The 26,150-nt window shown below is 36.3% G+C and overlaps 1 protein-coding gene across 7 annotated transcripts in view; it reads right to left on the bottom strand.

The window, feature by feature from the left end:
• Positions 1-26,150, bottom strand: part of ZNF280D (zinc finger protein 280D) — a 50,067-nt gene that overhangs the window by 22,175 nt on the left and 1,742 nt on the right. For 3 of the 7 annotated variants that reach the window (XM_039557550.1, XM_039557551.1, XM_039557552.1), the window contains 10 exons: positions 22,936-23,087; positions 19,112-19,177; positions 18,633-19,006; positions 12,718-12,835; positions 5,565-5,674; positions 4,459-4,688; positions 2,221-2,378; positions 1,671-1,771; positions 1,430-1,576; positions 720-854 (listed from right to left, as the gene is read on the bottom strand). In XM_039557550.1, the coding sequence (XP_039413484.1) occupies positions 720-854; positions 1,430-1,576; positions 1,671-1,771; positions 2,221-2,378; positions 4,459-4,688; positions 5,565-5,674; positions 12,718-12,835; positions 18,633-19,006; positions 19,112-19,177; positions 22,936-23,080 (1,584 nt within the window). In that variant the 5' untranslated portion in view covers positions 23,081-23,087. The remainder of the gene's footprint in view (positions 1-719; positions 855-1,429; positions 1,577-1,670; positions 1,772-2,220; positions 2,379-4,458; positions 4,689-5,564; positions 5,675-12,717; positions 12,836-18,632; positions 19,007-19,111; positions 19,178-22,935; positions 23,088-26,150) is intronic. The other 4 variants (XM_039557555.1, XM_039557556.1, XM_039557553.1 and 1 more) reach the window with 3 other exon arrangements.

A 26,150-nucleotide genomic window follows, 5' to 3' on the forward strand; every position in this document is an offset into this window, starting at 1 on the left:
ATGAACTGTGAAGAGCTGATCAAAATGTTAACTTTTCTTCTTCCTTGCAACTAAAAGGACATATATTTAAACAGTCTACTAAAAAACTGTTGGAAAAAGTCCCAAAATCTACAAGAAAATCCTAGTCTAAGTAGCTCCTTCTTGAGAAATGGGAGAATGACTTAAAGACAGCGTAAGTGTTCTGAGAGGATCTAAGTTTCCTTCAGACACCTTCAAATGCTGAACCTAAAGAAGACCTGGTGAACTCAGTTTTAAGCATACATATTCTATGCAGAAGGAGGTCTTGCGATTTTAAATGGTTTTTTGCCACCACCTTCCGTAAGTTGAAAATTTTTCACAAGAAATGATGCAGAAGAAACTCCCAGCACAAGAAAGCATGAATGGGAGGGGACAAATAAACCATCAACTCAAGAAAGCAGCAGCTCTGGCTGGACTACTAGCATGCATGTAGGTGTATGGAACAATGGGACAGAAAGCAAAACCACGCATCACCAGGAAGAAACCATAAATTGTGCCTGGTAATTCTTGAAACAGGAGCATTTTTTCAGAGTTTTAGTTTTAGAGGTGAGGGAAAAAACCAAACCACAACACACACAAAACAATACAATCCCAAACACTTTGTTCGGGAAAAGAAAGGAGAAAAGCACTTCTTTCATTCTACTCCTTACCAAGGCTTTTTTTCCCTTTGTCCCCTCTAGTTTTCCTGCATGAACTCTCACCTTTGTTCCAGGAGGCAAGCCTTCTAATTGCTTGGGTTTCCTAAATGTTCGGTGATGCTGAGTCTTGTGATCCATTTTTTCTTTGCATGTTAAAAATTGCAGTCTGCATTTAGTGCAACGGTATATTCCCTTTTTCTTTTAAAGATAAATGACAATCTATAGTAAGCATGGATGGCATGACAAACAAAACTCTAGCCCTAGCTTGTCTCAAGCAATGCTTATGCAGTTCCTAAAACATCAACTAAATAAACAAACTCCTAATACTGTACAAAGACAGGATACTCTGTAGGAATTAGATACTTGAAAATGCAAGGCAGTACAACTACTAAAAGGAGGAGGAATCAGATTACCAGTTACAAGACACAGTAGTTCATTATCTTTTTCTTTATTTGAACTAGTGGCAGGTTTGCTATGGTAACCTCAAGAAAAGCAGAATCATATCACTGCAATGTAACGAAGAAACCAAATAGCAATAAGATTCTTTCAAGGACATTCAGAGATTATTTTAAACAGGGAGCTGCTATCACACAAAAACAAGACCAAGTCTAATAATTAGTTTAAAGACTTCTACAATTCTTCTGAAGTATTCTTATTAACTATTCTTATCCAGTAACCACCATACAAATCAGCTGTGTTTCTTTTTTCAGAGGGAGATTCCTTAGATGTGTTTAGCATTTTTCTAGCATTAATGATTGAAAATACCTGCTTACCTGATGCCTCATGTAATGATGCATATATGGTGCTCCAATTTTAATTACTTTGAGGCAAAACGGGCATAGCAAATGTTTTGTGTTTTCATGAACTGTTCTAAAATGCGTTTCTACATCTGAAAAAGCTGAGGATCTGTAGTTGCACACCTAAAATAGAAAGTTTGACTTTTTTGTTACAAGTTTATTGACAGTGAAGACAGGGGAGTGGTGTCATCTAAATACAAAAGTCACTCTGAGATACCTGGCAAACATACGGCATTTCACCTGGCTTATGATTGTCCTTCATATGTTGCAAAAGAACTTGCTCTGTTTCAAATGATAATTCACAGATTTTACAAATTGCTAGAAAAAGCGAAAAACAAGAAAAAGGTAAAAATTTGATAGGGGTCATATACAGATAAATTATAATACATATATAATGTGAACTATATATATCACTAAACATAAAGCAATCTAATGATTATTCTATACTTTAGAAGAAATTCCCTGCACAATTTCAGAAGGCCAGGAAGGCAAGGGCCTTAAACAGGAGTTCTTAAAGTAAAGCTTTCAATTAAAAATAAACAAACAAGCAAACAAAAAACACAAGGAAAAAATCAAAAAGCTTTTTAAAATGCTTTTTTGCACATACATTGCTCTTAAAAACGCTCTGTTCCTATATTAAATCTCAAGATTATTGTTCTTTAAATACAATAGCTTTATTCTGAAATTACAAACCAGGAAATAAAAGTTGGAAAATTTCTAAAAATTTTGGCTTAGGAAAAAATTCATTATGATAGGTTCCAACTCACTGGACGACTCATAAGGCGTGTGTGTACTCTCAATGTGGCACTGCAGCTGGAATGGGGTAGGGAACTGTCGGTAACAGTGCTGGCAGGTGGTGTGGCTTTCCCAACTTTCATTGCTTTGCTTCTCAAGCTCCAAGTGATGTTTCATGTGGTTCATAAACCTTTAAATTACAGTGAACAGGTGCAAAAACTACATTTTAACATTCTCTATACATATCACATGCAAAATGTACAGGACTCTTTAGAAACTTTACTCTGTATGGACTTCTCAATTTCAAAAAGAAAAACCAACTAAGTAATAAGTGCTTGCTAAAAAAAAGGCAACGAACTTAAAGCTGACTAGAAATCTTTGACTTTAAGGAACACACAGCAAGTCTAAAACATGTTCTAAGACTAAATAATCTATCATTTCTCATGTCTGCTTAGACAAAATTCTTGCATTGGAATAAATGGAAGTAAGCAAAGACAACAAGAATACATCAACTGTTCACACTTCATTCGCCATCAGCAATCTCAAAGCCACATTCTGAAACAAGTGTAACTTTAGCTCTGCTGAAAACTATTAAGTAGCAAGAACATATCCGCAATTTGGACATGATAGCTTTATGTGAAACCACGTCCATTCAAAACTGGCAGGGCTCCAGGAGCCTTCTTTGTCTAAAGCATTTAGGCCTGACATTGAATTATGAAGGACAGTTTACAAAATGTTACTGTGCAGCCAATGTCAAAAGAGTCGATGGAGAAACTGGTATGTTGCTGCTTTAAGTTACCAGCTTTTCCTCATTAATCTGTCCACCTGTCTGAAGTAGGAACCTATTCTGGCTGAGAAGTCCAGGCACCCACGACAGCATCAGCAGGTCACTGTTACTGGCAAAGCAGCACAAGGACAGGTTAGCTGCAAATCCATTACTGTTCAATTTCCAAAATTCCTGTTTTGAATGCACTTCATTTCAATACAGCCAGAAGAACTACTAAATGTAGGCCACACTCAGAAAAGGAATGCAGACCTTGGAACTGGAAAAACCAAATGAGCAAGGAGAAAAATCTCTTGAGCTCAAGCTCCTAATATCGTACAGTTGCTTGAAAACCAGAAACAAGAAAACCAGAAAAAGCCAACCGAGTCTATCCAGGTTCCTAAGCAGACAAAAAGAACTGACACTATTACTGCATAATGCCTTAACAGAAAATTACTGTAATGGTATGTTCAATCACAGATCGTTTAAAGAAAGCAGGGGATTACCATGATGAATCACTTTCTGCTTTTGATTTCGGTCAAAAAACTTATACTTGAACGATGAAGGAAATACGTACTTATTTTGTCTGCTATATATAAAGGTGCAAAATACACCTTGAAATAAAAATTCTTAAGTTACAGAACTATGGAATAAAGCTACAAAGTTACAGCCAAAATTAATATGGTTTAAGTCAACCCTACAGAAATTGAAAAGAAAAAAAAAAAAAAAAAGGGCTCGTACATTTTTAATGACTTGCTGTGGAACACATAGGCACCAAAGCAGCGATTGCTTACAGTATAATGCTGAGTAAAAAGTAATGCCTATTTAATGATTAATAGCAAATGTCACTGCTTTAATTACAGAAAACTTGGGGTTTTTTTCAATAATACGTTGTCTAATGTTAGCATAAACCTGTTCACTTTAACTTGCAGACTGTGCCCTTTGAAACAATAGTCCATTTTTCAATTTTACATTCTGCTACTTCAGCTTCCCTTCAATAGTGCATGTAAAAAAGTTCAGTGACCTTAACTTCCAAAGGAACGATGACACAAACTTGTCTACCTACTAAAACAGCTTACGGGGGTTTTATCAGCATTTGGAAGTAAAATTACTCCAACAAAATAACAGATGTTACATAAGTGAACGACTGACTATTAGTCCTTGGGTGTCCCTAAAGAGAATTAACACTCGCATCTACCAATATAGACATCAATCCAGACGGCAAATTGTAAAATACTTTGTGTTGCCCTTTCTAACCCCAAAGTCCTACAACTGCTCTTATCAAAATTCTGTGTTTATGTTAGACACCACTAAAATTTAAACTCTAATCTGTAAAAGGTTTCAAGTTATGGCCATACATGCAAAGCAAAAATTTCTTTTCAGTTACCCAATATTATCAGTTTTCAGTATGAAAGGAACTCTACTCCATAGAGACAAAATTTTAATACATGAGACTACTATGGGTTCTAAATGATTAACAAATAATTAAGGAAGCGAGTTCAAATACCTTATGTTATTTTTCAGAACTTTGAGACAACTGATGCATTTAAATGTCGTATGAGTCTTCTGCTCTTGTTGTACCTGCTGGAGGTCACCTTCATCCTTTCCATAATAAAAGTCATTAACTAACATAATCAATTTTCCTTTCTCAGATTCAGCAGCCTTACTTGTTGTGTTCAAACACTCTGTTTTGATCACTCCTGGGAAAAAGTTATTTACCATATCTGGACAACAATACTGGATGCAAACAGGGAGAAGAGATGAGACAGAGAGAAACAAAGGTATCAGTCTCACCAAACTGCATCAATGAGAAAAGCATTTTAAAAACTGAAGGCACTAATGAGAGATAGATGCGAAGTTTAATTCTCTGACACACTGACCTTAGTCATATTCAATTTTAAACAGTGACTCATCTTTAACTAGTGTTTAAGTAATAAAACACTATATATTATAAAACTGAAAAGAAAGATTCTTAGAGGATCAAGTAAGATAGATTTAATCAAGAAAACAATACTAGTGTTGCCTTACTCTTGAGAAAAATTTCTATTTACATTTAATAACGAACAAAAAGCAGTTTTCATGCAAGTATTTTGCTGACAAGCATAAGTTTATTGAGAACAATGTTTTCAGAAACAGTAATAAGTAGTTTAATAATCAGATGAAGTGATGCTCAGTTTTCAAAAGTTTTGTTTACCACAGTATTTAAGTATGAACTACAAATGAAATTCTTCCCCCCAGCTTAACAACTTTTTTATCTATTAGGTATGAAGTATTTTTATCTTGATGTACTAAGTGATACATCAAGACAAAAAGGTACATTTACACTGTCATCTTTGTGTCAGCTGCAATCTTATACAGATGTGGGTCACCTGGCTGCCTATTACCATAGACACTTACCTTCAGCACATTGGAAAAATGAGGCAAAAAGCAAAAAGATTTAGAGCTCCCCTACTCCTGTTTTGCTTTTCATGACTGCAAGACTTTGAGCATTTGGCTCCGGTTGGTACCAGACAGAAGCGAAACCAGCTTCCTATCAAACCAAAGCACTCTTCCATAACCAAAGAGAAGCCCATAAAGTTTGTTCTAATGCTTACCAGCCCCAAAATATTTTACCTTCATATGATTTTTTAGAGGATCCATAAGATTGAAATGTATATTACACTTTGGACAGGCCCGTGGAAAAGGTCCTCCATTTTTAATGGTGCTGGATGGAGCATTTGTCCCTGTAAAATTTAAAACATATAACTCAGAATTCACAAGCAGAATACTCAATTTAGTAGCAGTAGTAGAATTCTAGCAAAATATGCTATTTCAAATGAAAACTATTACCATCAATGAAGCTGTAGTAACCGTAAGCAAGGCTTTACAAGCATCTTTTAATTACTCTTCCTTTTTCCCCAAACTGACTTGGAGTTTGTTCTATTTGATATAGACTGATAAAACAGATTTTACAAAATCTTATCCACAAACAAGGAGAAAACACATGAGATAAAGGTAGCATGGTAGGGAGAAAGCACTCTTTCTGTGCACTATCAACCCACCCCATCCTGGACAGGATGGATTTTTGATGCTTTTGTTTTACAAACTTTAATTTTCAAATGAACCCATAAAGCCTGTTTACTGCCATGACCCGATTATCATCACAATAGGGTTCAGATAAGTGGTTTTGGAAAGGAATTTCGCCATTTGGTTCTTAATGATGAGGCTATCTCTCTCTGGATATTTGTTGGAATCCAGGCCTATTCAAATGCATACTTTCTGTTAAGCAAAGGTGTCTTTGGAGAATCCAGAGAATAAATCCTCTAAATTAATAATTACTCCCAGTAATTAAAGGAAATAACATTCTCTTATCAACATAAATGATTAATGCCTTTTGAACAAAAGAGAAGTATTAAAGCTTTGCATTAATTTAAACTTTAATGAATAAAACCAAGCTTCAAGTTTTCTCCAAACTGCCAAAAAACATCAGGGCAAGAGCTACTTTTCCAGATGAAATTTTCTTGCATTCTCAAGTCATTCACAGATCTGGAGGACTCCATACTAAGTAAGTTGTTTAGAAGTTAAACGCAGAAAAAACATCTCAACAGTAGAGTCAACTGTTCCACAAAATACAAGGGAATGAGTAAATGTATGAGTTAAGAGATGACCATGCAACAGTGCTATACATTTTTACACAAAAATAGTCCTGTCTAGACCATAGGTGGTCATTAATTTTCCTTAAGATAATAGTCTTGCTAAGAATCATTATTAAGCAGAAAGTCCTTCACATGAGCGGATGGCCATGTAAAAGATGCACCACTAAACAGTGCTGCAAGTCTTCACTATTACAGTTGGTAAAACATTTTGACACATCACAGCTACATGCAAACTGAGTTGAAGAAAACCAGTTCTGCAGCAAAATGTCATGTTCTGCAGTGCTTCAGTGCTGGATTCTGCGACAGATTAGAAATTGCTATGCCAGCCTGGGATGGCTTAGAGACAAACTCAGCAAAAGACGGTTTTCAGTGAATATGATCTACTTCTTTTTTTACTGAATTTAGCAAGATCCTTCAGTTATCTTTTATTACAGGCTGCAGCACAGTATCTAATTTACCCAAAACAGGGCGGAGGAAATTTTTTTCCTGCGATGTTCATGTTATAGCCACTTCCTTCTGGTTGCTGGAAAGACCAAACAAGCTCTAAATAAGACATGCATAAAAACTCAAATCTGGAATTATTCCAAACAATCATTTTAACATTATAGGAGAAAGGATGTCTTGGAAATGTCTCAAAGTCAAGAATAAGTCCTTGCCTATTGCAATCACTAGAAAGCACCTTTTGGCTCAGGAGAAAAAAATGCCCCTAATTGTTAATACTCTGAAACAGCTAGACTAGCTCTCTTCTTGCAGGGAAGGAAAGATCTTTCCAAGAATATTCCCTCTTTGAAATAGACCTTCTCCCCTCACACTGCTACTTCAAACTGCATCAAAAACTGCTGCTGCTGCAAGAAAAGGGGGAAAACTGCAAAACGCACTTTGCAATAGTTACTCAAAGTACAGAATCACAAAATAATTTAGGCTGGACCTTTGGAGGTGGTTTTGTGCAACCTCCCATTCAAAGCAAGTCCTCTCTTATGCTCAGAGCCATGCCCTGTCAATTTCTGAATATGTCCAAGGATGGGGATTCTACAATCTAAGTCATTACTGCCTTGCCTGGCATTGCTAGAATGACTTTTTTTCCTTCATCTAATCAGAATTAGTTCATAAATTCAGCAGTCACAGAATCAACTCAAGAATTCCTTCTATCTTGACTTTCTGGTTGGTTGTGTTTTGAAGTTTCAACCCCCTACTCGCTTCTTTGACATAGAAAATCTGAACTAAGAGAATGAGGTCAGGGGCATTTATTTTTATCATCTGTCTTCAAGTGACTAACTATTGCTCTACAGAATTCAAACCTACCTACTAAACAAAGGTCTAAAATTTGAATAGGTAATAACCTCAGATGAAATAATTTGTAAAGCTGTATAAATCCTTGCATAGAATAGCTATTTTTATTTTATGGCATAAGAACAGTTACCTACTTACACTGCCTTAAGAGCATTAAAAACACTGACCAACTGAAACACTACAGATGTGTTAGCTTTTTCCATGACACAGAGGCATGGACTGCCAGCCAGACCATTCCATCTTCCTATGGCTTGAAGATACATTTTGTGTCTGTGTAACTGTTGGACAGGTATCTGTAGGTGAAACAGCGGAGTTGCTTCTAGCACCGACCTCATTAAGCTTGGCCTGTTTTGGAGTTACACTGTCACCTTCAGAAGTAGCACGAGGTTTAAATACAAAACCACTCTCATGTAGACCTACGGCACTTTAAAAATAAAGAACCTCGTTTTTTTCCCATAGTCATCAAAACACATTAGTGATACCTGCAATTTAGACTCCACACAAAGCAGTTTTAAGATTTTTCCTAAACTAATATGCCATACCGAAGTTAAGAAAACAATATCCAACTCAGACTTGAAGGCCAAGGCCAGTGAAGCAGGAAAGAGTAAATGCAAAGAGATAGACCCACATCTGAAACCCCAGTAAATCATACTATGGCCACCTGAATTTATTTGGCCTACTTTTCACATCTTGACCCACTCTAATCTGAGACAAGGTGAGTTCAGAGTAATAAAGTTAAGCTAAGCAGCTGGTTTCTGCAGCACCCACTATTTGGAACAAGATCTGCACTTGTGATGAAAAACACCTTCTTTTTTGGTTCTGTGTTAATGCTGTTTTAGTTTGTTACTTAACTCTGTAAACTTCAGTTTGCATGCAAAACGAAAACAGTGTTGTAACTTCTAATGACCAAGCACAGCACATCTATCTGCTCTCTTCTGAAAGAACATCACACGTCCTTATCATTTGCAGTATTTCTTCTGAAGAAAATCAATAAAAACAAAACAAACAAAAAAACCACCAAAGCAAAACAAAAAACAACACACCTAAAAAACCCCCCCAAACCCCAAAACACCCCACAACAAAAAAATCCCCCAACAACTTTGAAATTGGGAGGTTCAGTGGCTGATTAACATGCCCATAAACACTTGACTCCATCTTGTCAGAAACTCATGTCTCTGTCACTTGACAATATAAACTCAACACAGACATCAGTCCTCAAGTAGACTTGAAAGACACAGCTACGAACCAAGTAGTCTGAAGTGCCAGCACTAGTCTTGTAAACCTCTCACAATCACAGACTGCAAATAGTCTTAAGACTATAATAAACTATGTCAAGGGCTTCAGTTCTGGACACAATGATCTAAGGACATTCTGGTATATCCCCCACCCAATGGTATAGCTGCTTCAATGATTTCTCAGAGTGTAACAAGAAGCTCAATACATAGAGATACCTTGTGTCACATAAAATTATTCAAACTTCTGAGAAGAAACTGAACAGCCCCCTGGCACCCACAGTTGTGTGTACTCAGTGGGAACCATCTACACTTAGCCAAGAATATGGAGAATCTCCCCATTCAATGCACATAGGCAGACTCCCAGCAGGGAATGCTGATGAACATCTTGGAGAATTTGCAACACTGTGCCTCACACATGGGAAAACATAATTCACTTGATATATAGATACTTAAACATCCAAACATTCTGCTTTGTAGCACACCTTTCCTTCTTTTTGACATAAATGAACATGTTAAGCTCAAATGTCTCACTCTATGCATTGTTTGCCTAAGGTTCATTCATTCACACATTCACAAAATCATCAAGTTATTAATCAGATGCTACTGCTTCCTAGGGGGTTTTAATTCACTTATACTCACCCTCATAGGTATATGAGCTGCTTACATTGACATATATGTCTTGCTCAGCAAAGGCTTCCAGGGAGCTGTACAACCCTTAGCATTCTTTGTATCACTGAGGCTATTTGAGCATCCGGCCATCAACCTACAGCAGGAACTGCTGCTGTATATTAAACTATGTGTAGCTGTGCACATAGTTTTTACAGGGATCTTCAGTGAAGTATTTTATTTGACTGTAGAAAACCCGATTTGGAAACAAGGACTATTTTCATATGTTAACAAAATTGTTCATAATTCAAATTTTAAAAGCTTAACACATCTGTGATAAAAATTTTGAAGACTCTTTTATATATTGATAAAGGCAAGTAGTCTTGGTCTATACAACTCTGATTAATAAATTCTCTCAAAAGAACTGTAATACTAGAAGAATACACAGGTTTACATTTTAATTCTGTTGTTGGTTCATGTAAAAAAAAATTAGGCCTATTTCGAAAACTAATCAAAAGAACTCCAAGTACTATTTAATATCTTGCTGGTATAAATCAGATTGACCCCTCTTATCATGAAAATGCCTCTCTCAGCTGGAGTGTGGACACAAGAATTCCTTGTATCACCCACGTTCCAGACTAGTTTGTCCAATCCTCTACACAGCAGACCACGGGCACTCCAAGTACTCAGGACAGCAGGGAAAAGCAGCAGCCAAACAATTCTTGTTTGGTCACTTTGTGCTCTTAGTGAACACTTCTGTAGCTACTACCCAGCAGTCGGCTATCCTTATACACACAATATTCCTGTGTACCACATCCACGATGACAAAGCAGCAGCAAAGTATACTGCTGCAGCACCACCTCACAGACAGGTTTCTGAACACACAACACCACTGTAAAAACCTTAATGTTGCTCTGTGCATCTGTGCTGGCTGGGCCTGATTTTATAAATGCTGAAAAAAGACATTAGAAATAGTAACTTGGAATAAAAGCACCAAATGTACCGTGATAACAGAATAGGCCCAGGAAAGCCAAATTGCTTCAGGCCTCTAGTGCATTGTCCTGCACCAACACCTCCTGTTAATCAGGAGCTACGAACTCATGGATGCAGTCCAGTCAACTCCACACAACAGATCTTTCAGTTACAGCAATTTCTCATTACTCCAAGTGGGTGAAGTTTGTGGAAGAACATTCTCACAATATTCTCAGAAAGCCAGCTACATTTTACATACATCCCCCCCAGTGCCATCTGACCTGCAGGTAAGAGCTACCAATGCTGTTTACCCAAACACCACCACCTATTTAGCAGCCTAACAAGATGCTTGGTTAGCAACCTGTCATTTCCCCGCTTAGACCTCAAAAATAAATATTTTTTCTATACTGAGCTAAAAAATGTCTTTAGTGATCCATATGCGTAAGTTAAATTGTCCTGCAGAGTATCAAAGGCCAGTTCCCAAAAGGATTTTGTTTTTAAATACCATATTCCAGAATGTCTCGTGCCCACAGTGCTGCATATGAATTAGGGAAGCATAGCACCAACACAGGCAAGTAGGTTTTGGCATACATGAACTTGAATGTAATCTCATTACATGGCCTCACCAAGCAAGCCAAACCACAAAATACACAGACACTTCCTTCTCGCAAAGTAAAATTTATCTTAAATTTGCCTTCTGTGTCATAACAATATTCATGTTTCAATCCACAGTAATAAAACTTTTATTTTAACTTTCAAATCCTATTTCCATCTTACAGAAATAAACATAGACTAAGTATGGCACATTTAAAATGCTTTGAATTGCAATCCTCAATGCTTTTAAGCATTTTATTTTTTTCTCTGTGAGAGACTAATACGAGTAATTTTTAAGTAAGCAAGCAAGTCTCCAAAGTTAAAAAACTTAAACCCACAAACAATTAAACTTTAATAACTATTATTTGGACAACAAGGGCTGGAATACTGAACCATTTGCAAAATACAAACCATTTCCTTACTTGACGAAAAGCTATTTAACCCAAGACAAGAATGACACCAACAGAATGGCTGGACACAAGCAAGAAAATACACTACTAAACCTTCATCAACACATATGTGGAGTGAATAACTAAACTAAAAATGCAAAATCATCACATGAAGCTGAGCAAACTAGCTATCCCTCTGTCCTACGTAACTTCTTAGCATGACCAGTAAGGCCATTCACTGCACTTAGCCAGTCACCTCAGGGAAGAATCAGAAGTCATTGTCACCCATAACTTATAGACAGAATAATGGGATTCTGGCCAGTTATCACAAAAGTACAATCCTTCAAAAAGGAGGAGGGAAGTCCCAAGTTATAGCCTTCTTGAGACTGAATACACTGCATGCTTCACATCTATTTCATCTGCTGTGACACACACACACACACACACACAAAAGTAGGTTTTTAAGTAGGTTAAATATTTACTGCTGGAATACAGTTTAGCTAGTTGAAAAAAGAGGGTTTTTTGTCAAATTACATGCTCTCTCCCTTCCCTTCCTTTTCAGGAATGATCCTTTTGATCCCATCTACTCCAACTCCTGCATATAGCAGTCAGAAAACCAAGATCAACATCACAGGGAATCCATCCAGCAGACTCAGTTCTTCAGGTACTGTACAGCCCCTCTTTTGCTAACAGTCTTTCCTATTCCCACTGGCCAAAGAGCAATGAATACATTGAAAACAAACCCTTACCTGTCAATAAAGATACAGTGGATCTGGCAATGCTTTTTCCCACCTAAATGAGCATTATAAGATGACATCAGTTGATTTTATAGTCAGTCTAATGCACTGAAAAGCAAAGTCTGACAACACAAGACTCCAAAGTTTATTTAATTAAACATTATACAGTGTTATGTACAGGGGGAAGAAAAAAGTAGCTATACTATATTCCAGAAATCCTATTTAAAGTTGTAACCCAAAGATCTGCACTAGAGTTAAACGACAGCAGGTTGTTTCTTTCTCTTATCAACTACTACAGTTATACCCACCTGTTACATTCACTGCTGGCCCAGTCTGGTACTGTGGAACTCCCGAGTTCTGTCTCACACCAAACAGTATACCAGATGTATTATCTGGTGCATCTGGTGGAGAATCCATAATATAATCCTAATAAGATATTTTCAAGAGGGAAAAGAAATTTGAGGTTTAATATTTTTTTACTTACAAGCTTCAAAGGGTTTATTTTAAAAACATATGATTGCTTAAAAGTACTCAGAAGTACTCAACTGAAAATCAAGTTCATTACAATCTCCCCAAAATAGTTTCTTTTGACACTTCACTAAGGTTGCAATTCTCACCAGTGTTTGTTAATTTTTCATAGCTGTGTATTCAGAACAGTAAGAACAATCCTAAGTCCTGTGAAAGACCATTTAATGAAATATCACTAATCTGTTTGAATTGCTAATTGTAAATGCTTTTGTTCAAGAAGTCTGATGATGTTTCAAATTATACTTGATTATCTTTCAAAGAGACAAAATACTTTATTCCTTCAACCTAAACTCAGGCATTTGCCTGTTACTCCTACGTAACACCTAGCTGCATTTTAAAAGATCGAAAACCAGAACTCAAAAAGTAGCACAAACTTGTAGCAAGCAGAAGCTTCTCAAAGCAAGGTGATATTAAGATCAAATTCTACTAAGTGCTCAAGCTTTAATGAAAGTAAGGGGTGTCTATAGCATCTTGACTGGGAAGGGCACTCATTCCTGATATCATCAAGGGTTTTTTTCTTTTATGTAGAGTAATTTTGTAAGGATTTATGAAAAGAATATAATCAAACCCTCTTTTCAAAGCCCAGCTAACCTAAAAGCTGGTTCATGTTTCCCAGCACCTTGTTAAATTAAGTTTTGTGCATCTCCAAGTACAGGTATTCTTTTATCCTTCAGTTTAAAAGGTTTGCCCTTCAGTACATATAACCTAAAAAACTAAATAGTCCACATTTCTTGTCTCCAGCACTGGAAACTGTTAAAACTAAACAATTCCACTGATCACCCAATAGGTAACACTTGGAGGAAAAAGAAACATGAAATTTAGCTCTCTTTACAAATATTCAAACTTAAGAGGGTGAGGTAGGAGAAACATTTTTCAAGATTCATCAATACTAGTGACATTTTAATAGGCCATTCATCCTAGCACAATCTGAAATATGAAATATTTTCAGGAATAGCAATAAGCAGTTAAGGAAAACACAATAGTTAGGTTTAATTTAATACTAAGGTAGAAATGGAAAAGTATTGGCAATTTCAACTCTGAAATAATTCAAATGGTTACACTTCATCAAGCTGTACTGTGAAACAAAAAAATTGACAATAGTGCTACTTTCCTAAAATAAAAAAAAATAAACAAATGAGGAAAAACACCCAATACACATACAGAGACCATGTCATCAGTGGTTTTTAACTACCACCATGTTAACCAAACTGAACGGAAATAAAGCTGAAGGAGCACAAGTACACAATCAGGTATGATAATCTGATTTAGGACTCCTAAATACCAGAACAAAAAGAAAGATGCTGCTCCCCAACCTGCCTTTTTCTTGCACATCTCCTTAACTGAAGACCCTTCAGGACCTTAATAAAGAGCTATTCTTTCTTCTGGTGAGACACCTAATCCACTCAAACCAAATTAAAGATAGATGTTCAGGAGTAGCTGTAGAAAGTTACTAAATGCCTGTGTTGTATTTGCTATGAGTAACAACTACATGAGTTGCAGTCACAATAGAGGTGTTACTGTAGTCACAGCAGTTTCAGAAGAGCCAATGAAAGGACAAGCAAAGCAGCTCAGCCTGCAGGCCACACCTCAAGCACAACTAATGCCTGTGGCAGGCTCTGAGTGCAACGCCCTGTGCACACCATTTATATTTGAAATGTGACCAATACAACAGCTACATACAAACTCTGCATCTCTTACTAGTTTGTAGTTTCTTTGTTTTTATTTGCCAACATTTTAATTTTCATCAAGATCATAGTTTGGGTATTTTGATGGCATGGGAACATCTCCCCAGTATATATTAAACATATCCAGCAAGCAAAAAAAGGTAAAAACAGACACACTGAAAACTCCATCCCCTAATTTTCAGAAAGTCCTTTTCTGTTCACAAGTATTATTTTAATGTAATTTGGCTCTGTCATTTTACATACAAACCCCCCCCAATACTGTCCAATGCTTTAGGAAACAAAAATATTTAAAAAAAACCAAAACAAAACAGCCTTACGACGTTGATGAAACAAAAAATAAATCAAGCTAACATGTACAGGTGCTCTCACATGCAGACAGGCAAAACCCTACATCTTCATAAGTTAATTTCCTAGGGCTCAAGCAAAGTGAAGTAATATACCACTACTTCTAATTTTCTAAAGGACTAGTGAAAATATTGGGTTCATAGTCTGCATCCTAGATTTTCTGACTGTGGAAGCCCATACGGTAACTGATAACCAAACCCACCCTGAAAAATCACAGTGCATAGTACTGGACCTTTGTTCTCTCAAAATTACGTAGGAACAACCAGAACCTGAATCACACTAACTGAAGAAAGTGCCTGTTAAGGGAAAGAGAATTGGCTGTAGCTTAGTGGAGAGCATTCTGAACACTGAATTATGGAACATCTTCACTGCTAAGGACAAATTTTTCTTAAAGAAGAGGACAGTCCTATGCTATGAAATGCAACAGTAGCTCTGACTGAATTAAAACTGCTGTAAACTGTATGACTGAAATAAAAATCATGTCTGAATTTCTGGAACTGCACAGCAGTTAGTACATAGCATGTAGTACAGTAACAACACAAAAAAATAGACTGACTTACTTAGGAAGTCAGCAAATCAAGCTTGTGATTGGAAAGGGGTATTTCAATGATAAAACTGGAATACCAAACATTGACAAGAGCCAAATTATAGATCTGTTGAGAAATTGAGGAGGTGTTTCAACCCAGTAGGCAATCAAAGGCAACCAGTTCCCAGAGGAAAAATCTTTTGACATCCTAAGATTAAAAAATATTGCAGTGTATTTAGAATGCAAAGGCACTCTGAAGGATGCTCAGCTAAAAAGGGGTCCTGCCAGTGTCTAGTCAGTCATACCTCACAGTGATCTTCACAACATGGTATCTTCAAAGGTAAGTTTCAACACCTGGAAGCTGAAGATCCAAATGACAAACACTCCCCAGAAAAACTTATTTGAAACTTTTGTCACTTGGGAAGAACGAAGTTGGGAAGAAACAGAACATGTGTGAACAAAAATGTCACAGAAAGCCCAAGGCAGAAAATCATCATTATAAAACAGCAGCCCCCAGTGAAACAAACACTAGATGGGGAGGGGCTGAGGAATCCAAAAAACCCTAAAGAGCTCTTGAATGAAGAAAATTCAAACCAAGGACATGAGCCAAAATACAGGTAGTATACACATAACACTAAGAAAGCAAATGACAATACAGCAGGAGTGATTAAAAATCACAGAACTTTGCCCAAGAAACTAAACTATAGTACCTCTCAAGAAAAAGGCACATCAACCAAGCTTCTTCCTCCATAAAAAGTGTAACATCCTCAAGTAGTAATAACAATATAAACAAGAAAACAAATTCTAGATAATGCTGAAAGTGAAAATACAGTTCTGAATCTAGAAAAGTTAAGCTGAAGAGATGGAAGATTTACCACGTCTTAAGCAAGGGAAAAAAAACACAAACAAAACTTCCTAAAGGTACTCAAGAATTTCTTAACATCCAAAACACAGTATGTTACATTTAAGATGCTTTAAAAAAATTAAGAGTTCATGAAAACCATGATCAAAATGTCAGCACTGTAAAGAAACTGTAAAAGACGATAATTTCAACTAACAGCAGAAGTTTTAAGAGACCACAGAATCTGTATGCACTGGTTATCCCAGAAAAGGATGCATTACTTTCTAAAGCGTGTCAGTCTAACCTGGAATAGACAGAACTGATTAATACACAGTTAAAGAACCTTTTCCATGTCCTATTTCAGGCTGCAACTTCTTCAAATAGCTGTTTCTCTACTCTGCCATGGAAAAACAACCTGCAGATTTTGACAAAGTAACACTATAAATACTTAACTAAAGCCTCATCTGTGACATAAATAAACTCAATGAATGAGAAAGAAGTCTCACAAAAAGAAATGCACTCTGCATGCTTTCTTTAAAGGAAATCACTGTCTTGATGAGCTACATGCAGCTTACATATACCCCGTGGAAAAGTTCGGCTTTCCTACCTCTGTTTACTCTGAGGTTTTGGCATAAAAACAATGCAGAAGCCCCTAACCAGTTTTGTCTGTTAGAAGAAAAACATGAGCATGTATGTGTGAGGGAAGTAAAGGAGAGGGCTTTCTTTTGCAGTAAATACTCTGCAGGACATACTAGCACATTTTTAAAGGATTTAAATAAAGCATACGATGTCATCAGTAAACTTGTAAAAAAATTCACAGATTTGAAATATGTGTATACATCATGTAAAGTAGCAATCCTTCCTGTATTAATCTCTCCTGCTTTAAAAAGACAGGTTTAAGAGGACTAAAGAAGCAACCTAGATATCCTACTGATATCTGGACTTTTAATTATATCATTTCTTAGGCCTTCTTAACAGTGACAGACTAATTTAGCTAAGCCACTTCACCAGACACATCCACAATTTCTCTCTGCAAACTATCAATCAACTGCTGAAGACTCAAAATCGGCAAGTATGAGTTTTTTCCTACTGAATTTGCCAAAGATGTAGCTAGCCAGTTGATAGGCAATGATTACATTGCATTGTTTTAATTCTGTTTTTCTTAAAATACAGCCTCTCATCAGCAATTATTCATCCACAAGTCTTAAGAACACCCAATTCCAGTCCGTATGTTTTAATGGCCTAATTAACTCTGTTCATTCAGACTGATCGCCCTGCTCAGCAAATGCAGAATCCATTAGGCTGCATGATTTTTATTTACACCAAAAGACTAACAACTGAAACAACCTCAGGTATGGCTATTTGCATGGACAACTGAGATGGTGTGTACTGTAAGGCTTCATTTTAACCTGACATAGTAGCTAGTATTATAGGCACATTGAACAGTTTCAGCGTAAATTATTTTCAATAAAGGTATTGCATCATAGTTTACCTCATACAAATATGGAATTTTAATCCTCATTCTTTCTCTCACACGTGTCCAATAGATAATGCAACAAAACCAGCATCTAACTCAACTCCTTCATGGCAACATTCTGGGGCTCTGTGGCAAACCAGGAAGGTCTATGATACATGACCTAAGTGCACAATTCCCTTAGACTTTTCAAGCAAAACAAATATGTTGCCAAATTGTCTCAACTGCTGATCGTGCAACTTTTGGTTGCTTAAACATTTTTACCATACTATTGTTTCACAATGTTTTCATTCCTGTGCCACATGAATGAAAAGCAAAAACTCTCTAAGGAGCTACCACTACAGCATGCTCTTTAGAACCAAAAATCCCAAGCAAGGCACTGTAAAAAACAGGTGGAAAACCCACAAAGTTGCTTTACACACTAAATGCAAGCTATTTAAAAATGAAATTATTTTATCAATACAGAGGATCCATCTCTGAGCAAAGAAATCTGCAAAATTTAGAGAATGAATTTGCATCATTTCTCCACAGAACACAAAGAATCTAAACAGTAGTAATTTCTCTAGCATCTAGGATTTTCATTTAATGCCATTTTACTCTTACTAAAGCTATCATCTTTGAGTCTTCCAAATCAGTATTTCCCAATATATATTTTAATTTACCAGTGCAAGGTTATGGTCCTAGCATCTTTGCAGTTTATCTAATGCTAGTCAGTCTATAATCTAGTCCAGATCTTTAAAACACTAGGCTGAGTCAGTATGTTCTTCATTAATTTATTCCAAAAGTAATCATACCTCTTACATTTTAAATGAATAAAGATTTACCTGATTGAGTATCACAGGCTGCGCTGTTGCAGTAGTCTCTGGCCTGGATACAGGTTGAGCCACTACAGGAACTGTGATATTTCTTGATGCTGGCTGTGTTGTTACTGGAATGGTTACAGGTCTGCTAACAGGCTGTGTTATGCCAGAACTTGACCCAGGCATCTGCTGTGTTGACAAACATCCAGCAACTGGTCTCTGCAGTATTTGTGAAGTTCCTGAAACATTCACTGCTACAGCCAACTGCTGAACTCCCACCAAGCCAGTCGCAGGTCTGGGGACAGTTGGAAAGACTGACAGAGCAGGCACGGCACCGGGGCTGGAGGCAGGCGTCGTGTAATGCTGACTCTCAGACTTGAATGTAGTGACTGGACCTGCTGCAAAGGATTCCAAAGTTATCTTTAAATAATTCTGCAATCTAATGTTTCATAAGTGTTGTGGATTTTTTTGGTTTTAATTACCATATTAGGACAATAAAGTACCTCTACTGGGTGCACCATTCTGTATCCCCCTTCGTGGAGAGCTGAGGTTGACTCTGTTCAATATATCTGTCAAAAGTTACATTTATCTTAATTGCAAATAAATTAATAGCTTCATTGCTTTTCAAATTTAAAAGCTGTATTCATATACATTAATTGAGCCAATTAGGATTTGACTTATAAATTAAAATACTATTTCTACAACAAAAACCTGGTAAAACCAAGTGTAATTTGTACAAATTAGGATACGATCTTCCACTCCTCTTTGGTTAAGCTAGTTCGCTTAAGAATCTCAGTGTTCATTTTCTTGGAGACAGATCAACACACACATAAGAGTACAAACAACAACAAAAAAAAGGACATTTCATTAACATTTTAATTTGCTGATTATAGTGCATTTATTTACATCTCTTTCTCACATGTATGTAATGTTTCCCAAATACTAGAACTGCTCTACATTAAAGGATGCATTTTCTCTAAACCAGTAGTAACACAATTTGCTTCTGTATTAGCAAAATACAGCACTTACAAACTGGATTTTAGACTTCATGATAGCCATTTTCCAATGTGAAAGGAAAATCAACAGATCAGCAGCCAAAGGAGTCATACTGGAATTGCATTACAAGAGCACTGATTTTCTTACATATCCTACATGGTGATTTGTGTCCAGAGTTCTAGCTCAGCAGAAGCACATGCAATTTCTTAAATTACATTTACTCCCTAACTAACGCCACTGATAGTCCCTGACATTTTATGACTTAGTCTGAGGTTTCTGACAATTTCAAAACATTACAAAAATACTCATCAAATCAAAATACTTTTCTACTCCCAGATTCTTAATTCCACTAGTGTTGCTGACAAGTTGCTCGCTCTGACCTGTGAAAATATGCATATGAAATTAGATTGATTCTCCAATATCTAACCAGCAAGGCTTGAAGTAACTTCTCAAACCAGGGTCAAATTACATCAGGTTCTCAAACAACACACATTAGAGTACCTACACATTGTGTTTAATAACCTTAAGGCTATTTCCACCAGCAATGGCTCATTAGTATACATTTCTCAAGTTGATAAATAAATCTAATAGCAGTAGAATTCCGAAGATCACAGCTTTCAACCTGCCACCTGCATTTAGATCACACTAACAAAAAAGCAGCTGCAACCAACATATTTAAACAGGCTTGCATTTTTTAAGATACGATGAAATTTGGTCCTGTAACAGTAATACTATATTTACTTCAACATAACAGTAACTACAAACGATGATTAAATTATTTTGGTATTTAGCTGAACTCATACATTTTGTGATTGTTAACAAATCTATATCTCATATATGAATTCCAGAGTGAAATTAAATTAAAGTATCATTACCTACAAAAGAAAAGCTATCCTGAAAGTTAGGTCTCACAAAGCATAGTCAAGACAGTCTGATGTGGACACATGCTAATTCACTAAGGCAAGTTTTACTGCTTTTAAAAAGAACATTTCAGGAAACCAGTTATTTGAAATTATAAACTACATTTACACAACTCAACTAATTCATCACAGGCTTGATGTGCACTTTCCCCTCTTCCATCAAAGAGTTATTTGTCCTGTTCAGGTAAAATACCACTGAAGCATAAGCATGCTGACATGCAGAATTACATTTTAAAGCAGTAACAAATTACAGGTTTGTATCATTATGAAAAAGGAAGCAAGAACAACAAGTAGTAACCGTAGGAATAATAAGCAGTTGCAGAAAAAGGTAAAGGGAACAAAGTGTGAACTACTTTTCATCTCAGCCAAAATAATCCCCCAGTACATCAGGAGGGACACTTGATTCTACACCACTCTCTGCCAGCAGGTCAAAGTTGGAGTTTTAACTATTTCCTTCAAGTTTTCCACACAGTCTGTACAAAAACTAGCAATTGTACTTGCAGGAAAAGGTTAAGAAAATGCAAGCATTGTAGAAACTACACCTTTCAGAAAAATTAAGACCTACACGTGAGTTTCTATTTGTCATCAATATTTCATCTGATCAGGTGCAAACTAAACAGTGATAAGCGAAGCTGAGTTCACGGTATCTTGCCTATCACCAATAACAAACTGAAGCCTGACTAGTGCCAGGTAGTACTACTTACAAGCCAGAGAAGAACTGAGGCCATTCTTCCATAGCTGTTTTTGATAGTGAAGTAGAAGATTAAAAAGAGAAAAGTTGAGGAAAGGGAAGGAAACAAGATAAAGTAAAAAGTCATACCATAAGTGATTTTACTTGTGTCAGGACCGACAGCACTAGAATAAGAAGCAAATATTTTAAGTCTCTATCTTTTACCAAAGTTCTTGAAGTTCACAGAATCATACCAAAATTATAGTTTTCACCTGAATTATTTCTATCCTTTGACTACAAAAAAATCTTGAGGCAACAATTGCAATCAAACTTGGCATATTTATTGTTAAAACACATGCTAGTGCCTTAATAGCTGTCCTATGCCATGACCTACTGCCAATGACCAACAGCAATCAGAGGTCTCAGGACCTTCCAGAAAACAGTTAGAATGTATTTCAGACATCCTAAAAGTTTGTAACTGCAGAAAATGTAGAATAATTTTAAAATATTCTTCACATTTTTCAGGGTATCCAGAGTATTTTTAAAATACTCTTAAAAAATATTTTCAGGTGAGAGAACTTAAGTATCAGATTCAGTATTCTTTTAGTATTTAAAATCATGCTTCCACTTTTTTAACCTAGTGTAAGAAGCCTTAAACTTACTATCCTAGTGAGCAACAAAGTAATAGATACAAGATGAAAGTATTGTGAAATAAAAGGACTGAACAGCTAATAACAGGTCTGAAATCCATGCAACAGTGTGACAGACAGTCTAGTGTAACATTGTGTCTTGAGATCCTTCACTGCAAATTACAGGCCTTCAGAAAACTACTAGGAAATCTTGGATACAAGCATAGCAGAGATGAGGCAGAAACTGCGAGCAGTAAACCTTACCAGGCAAAGTCTTGGGTATGTGACTGCTAAGGAAACCTTAAGTCAAAGCTCTTGAAAATTGATACAAGATGGATACACAGAAATCAAAAATTACTAAAGTTAATTAAAGTAACAACAAAAAGAAATGTTCCTCTTTACTCACCTGCCAAAGCCCAAGCATAGGACAAACGTGGAATCCAGACACATCTCCTGTCATCACAACCACCTAACCTCACTCCCTGCACTGCCTGAATTTAGGAGAAAATTCCAGAACTTGATGAAAAAAACCTCTCTATTTCACAAAGGATGGGTAAATTTATCAATAAAAAAAATCTCCTACTTCACAGATGAAGTGAAATTTTCAGAATTTTCATATTAATCACTTTCCAGATTCTGCTTTTACTACAGACACTTAACACAGTTACCTTGGTTTTGCCAGAATGATGTTCACCAACATATGAAATAAGGGGTGGAGGGAAAAAAAAAAAAGACTGTAACAGGAAGACTTAAATTCATGCATATTCTTTCAGCAGGCAGAGACTCCCAAATATATAACTAAATATTAACTATACCGAGAGCAATTGCATGCATGGTTTCAGCCTTGTATATACTGGCTTCTAAACTCTGTCACTAATGCTAAAACCTTCAAATGTCCTTATTTTGACCTCAGAGATTTACGGTTAGAGGTAACCAGAACCTGGGGTTCAGATAGATTTCTTAAGAATTCTAATTTTCAGTGAGACAGACGTACAGCTTTAAGATGTGGAATTTCTTAAGTCATACTGTTAAAAATTCTATACTTTCAAACTAAGTTTAACTTTCTATACCTTGAAATTTCTGTTTTAAATTATGGAAAAGTGCTGTCTTACATGTAGTAGCTGGCTTCGAGCTTGAGATTTCCCCAACAAAGATTGGCTCATCATCATCATCCTCATCATCCTCTTCCACTTCTCTCACTCTCTTTTGCCAGGGTTCTAGCTCTTCTTCTTCACATTCCATAAATAATTCTGCCATCTTGAGACTAGACAGTAAAAAAAACCAAAAAACACACATAGGCAAACAATCAGTACTTTCATGAAATGCTTCACTGTTCAGTAAGGAATACTGCAGTTCTCAGTAATTCCCATAGAATGGTCTCCCTCCCTTCCTGTTCTTTATAGATCAAACATGATCTGATACAAGAGATCTTCAAAGATTGATGCCACATCACCATTCTGACAATTACTTGAATGCTCATCTTTCCTATTGAAAAGACCAAAGACATCTTCCACAGAATTTAACCTATTTTTGTATAAAACACCAGTAACTATCAGAGGAAGCCTCAGTGGAAGCCACAGTGAAAGGTATCTTCTAAAAAATACTCCTATTCCAGGTAAGTAATTCACAAGAAATGTGAAGGGCCTTCTACAAAGCACATAATTTACCTGGCACAACTGACTTAGTGAAACACTGATCACAGCTTTATTTTCTTTGCATCTTAAAAAACCCAACACAAACAAAACAAAACCCCACCCTAATCCAAAACCTACCACAGCCTCTGGAATTCTCCAAGATTTTGCCTGGGCTTCCCATACAGTCACATTTTCTTTAAAACCCAACAAAACCTACACAAAATTCCCAAAAACCCACAAAACAATATCAACAACAACAAGCAAACTACCCACAAAAAACATTTGAAACAAAAAACTACACAACAGCAAAATCCCCAAGCCATACCTACAATGCATTGCATACTGCTTTCATTAATGAGATATATGAGAAATTTTTATCGAGTCTTAATTGATAGAGTCCCTCATGCCTGTAGACTTTCTGTTGCAGTAAAAATAACTCATGTACAAATACAGTAAAGAAAAATATGCACCTTTTGGAATTAACCAAATTAATACCAGCATCTCCTATCACAACTGGTTTTATTTGTTTTTTAAATGAACAGAGATGGCAAATAAAGTTTTCTTCTTTCTTTTAACATTCTTTAACATAATCTTGAAAGTATTTCTGAACAGAACAATAAATAAGAAACTTTGCTATTTCTTTACAGAGTACCAATAATCTAATAAGACTGCAGAAATAATTAGTCTGTAACATCACAGGGAAGCAGACAGAATCATCCTCTACTGGTATGAGAATGGGAATGCTGGTGTTAGCACATGTTAAGTCTTGAGATAAAATTAAGTAGCAAAGCTAAACTCCTTCTTTGCTTCCTCCATCAGTTTAGGGCGCTGAAGCTAGACATGGTGCTAGGAAAGAAGAGAACAAGATACTAAACTAAATTCTTATATGGGGAAAAAAGGAAGATTCTGAAGTGAATTTCCACTTGACAGAGATGACATGGGCTACATGCCAGGTCTTGGAAAGAGAATCAAGCTTAACTCTATAATTTCTTTTCTGTAGGACACTCTTTAGAACATTTTTTTTTTAATAACACGAAGTTTAACAGACTTTAAGGCAAAATAAATTGCTATTTCAGAGACTTCTTTTATAGAACAGACAACATAAATGAGCAGTTTTTATTTGCGGAATTTAATTTTACTTGACCTCAGGGGAAAAAAGTAATAAATTATAAAATGTGCTTGGAGGATGCAATGCAATTTATATTAAAAACACAAAATAGGCACAAGCAATCCATATGTTAGCCGAATTCTAAAAAGACACATGTGATAACCTCACCTACACTGTAACACAGCTGATTTTTTTCTTAAATACAGTTAAAAGTAATTTGATAACATAGCCATGTGCTTTTAGAAAGTGACACAAAGTAACTGGTGACACCTCTTATAGATACTTCATTTTATGAATCAGGAAAGCGACTCAAAATGCAGAGCAGCTTTTAAAAGGCAAGTATCAAGATTAATTTCACATCTTTTAACCTAATTTTTAAAATTTCAATGCTATAATCTGAAGCCAAGCTTTCCCTGACTACTTCTTTCCTGGGAAGAAAGCTGGCCTAATGAGTTCCTGCCCGGCTCCTGCACTGCTTCCTCAGTTGTGCCAGCACGACTTTGCACAAAACTATGGTGTGAAGCAGAGCAGGTTAAAAATAACCTGGCCCAGTAAAAGTTTTATTGGCACAATTGAGAGGTCAAAAATCTGTAGCCTGAACAATCAAAATTGCAGTAGGGGGTAATGGATTTGATTAGAGGAGGTGTGCAGGAACAGCTCCTGCAAGTGGTCTCCATTGCCAAATGAAACATCTACATCCATTTTTAGAGTACAAACAGCTTCCAAATTTTTAGCTTCTTTAACTACATTAACCCACAAAATGTGTTCTAGGAATCCTGCTAGCAGCTGCTCTCAAAGACAAAACCAACCGTGAATCCTTCCCCCATCCTGCTCAAATATTCCCAGCGGAGGTGCAGACACCAGTATAAGAAAAGCAAAGCGACTGACAATAGACTTTATCTTCCTCATTTTTTAATATGTATAAGCACATATATATGTTTATACACACATTTCCTTAAAGGTAGTCCATGCATCTGAGAGATCCAAAACTCCAATGCAATGCTGTATGCATAGATTCAAAGAAAGTGTTGAAACCAGTATTGTAAGGTAAAGCATCAAAATCATGAACAAGTCCTTTAAAACATTTTTAAAATATCATTACGTTATGTCAAGATATTGCTTTAAAAGCAACTGCTCATCTAAAACTAAGCATAGCCATGGAAGTTCATCAGGCAGGCACTAATAACCAACAATCTGCAAAACTGCAAGTCCCTGGAACACTATTATAGTTACTAGAAAAGTGGTGAACTAAAAACCTGATAAAAGACAAAAAATGAGAGCTCGTTGCACAAAACAGCAACAAGTTTCTGATAAAGTAATTGTTTTAGAAGCACTAGTTTAGCCATCTTTATGGTGGTAGTTAGATTCAAAAATACCTAACTTTATTAAAAGCTAGTTGTATTTATAACCTCTTTTTTTAAAGCTAGGACTTAAAAGGTCTCACACAGAAACAACAAAAAAAGATATAATGTTAGTAAATGTATCAAGAGTAACACCTGTAGTGAAAACAGCAGAATGATCTGTAGAAGAGCACCCTAAGGATGGACAGAAACTGGCACTACAGAAAATCATGGTAGATGCAGCC

The sequence above is a fragment of the Corvus cornix genome, chromosome 10, assembly GCF_000738735.6.
Source record: "Corvus cornix cornix isolate S_Up_H32 chromosome 10, ASM73873v5, whole genome shotgun sequence".
Lineage (NCBI taxonomy): Eukaryota > Metazoa > Chordata > Aves > Passeriformes > Corvidae > Corvus > Corvus cornix.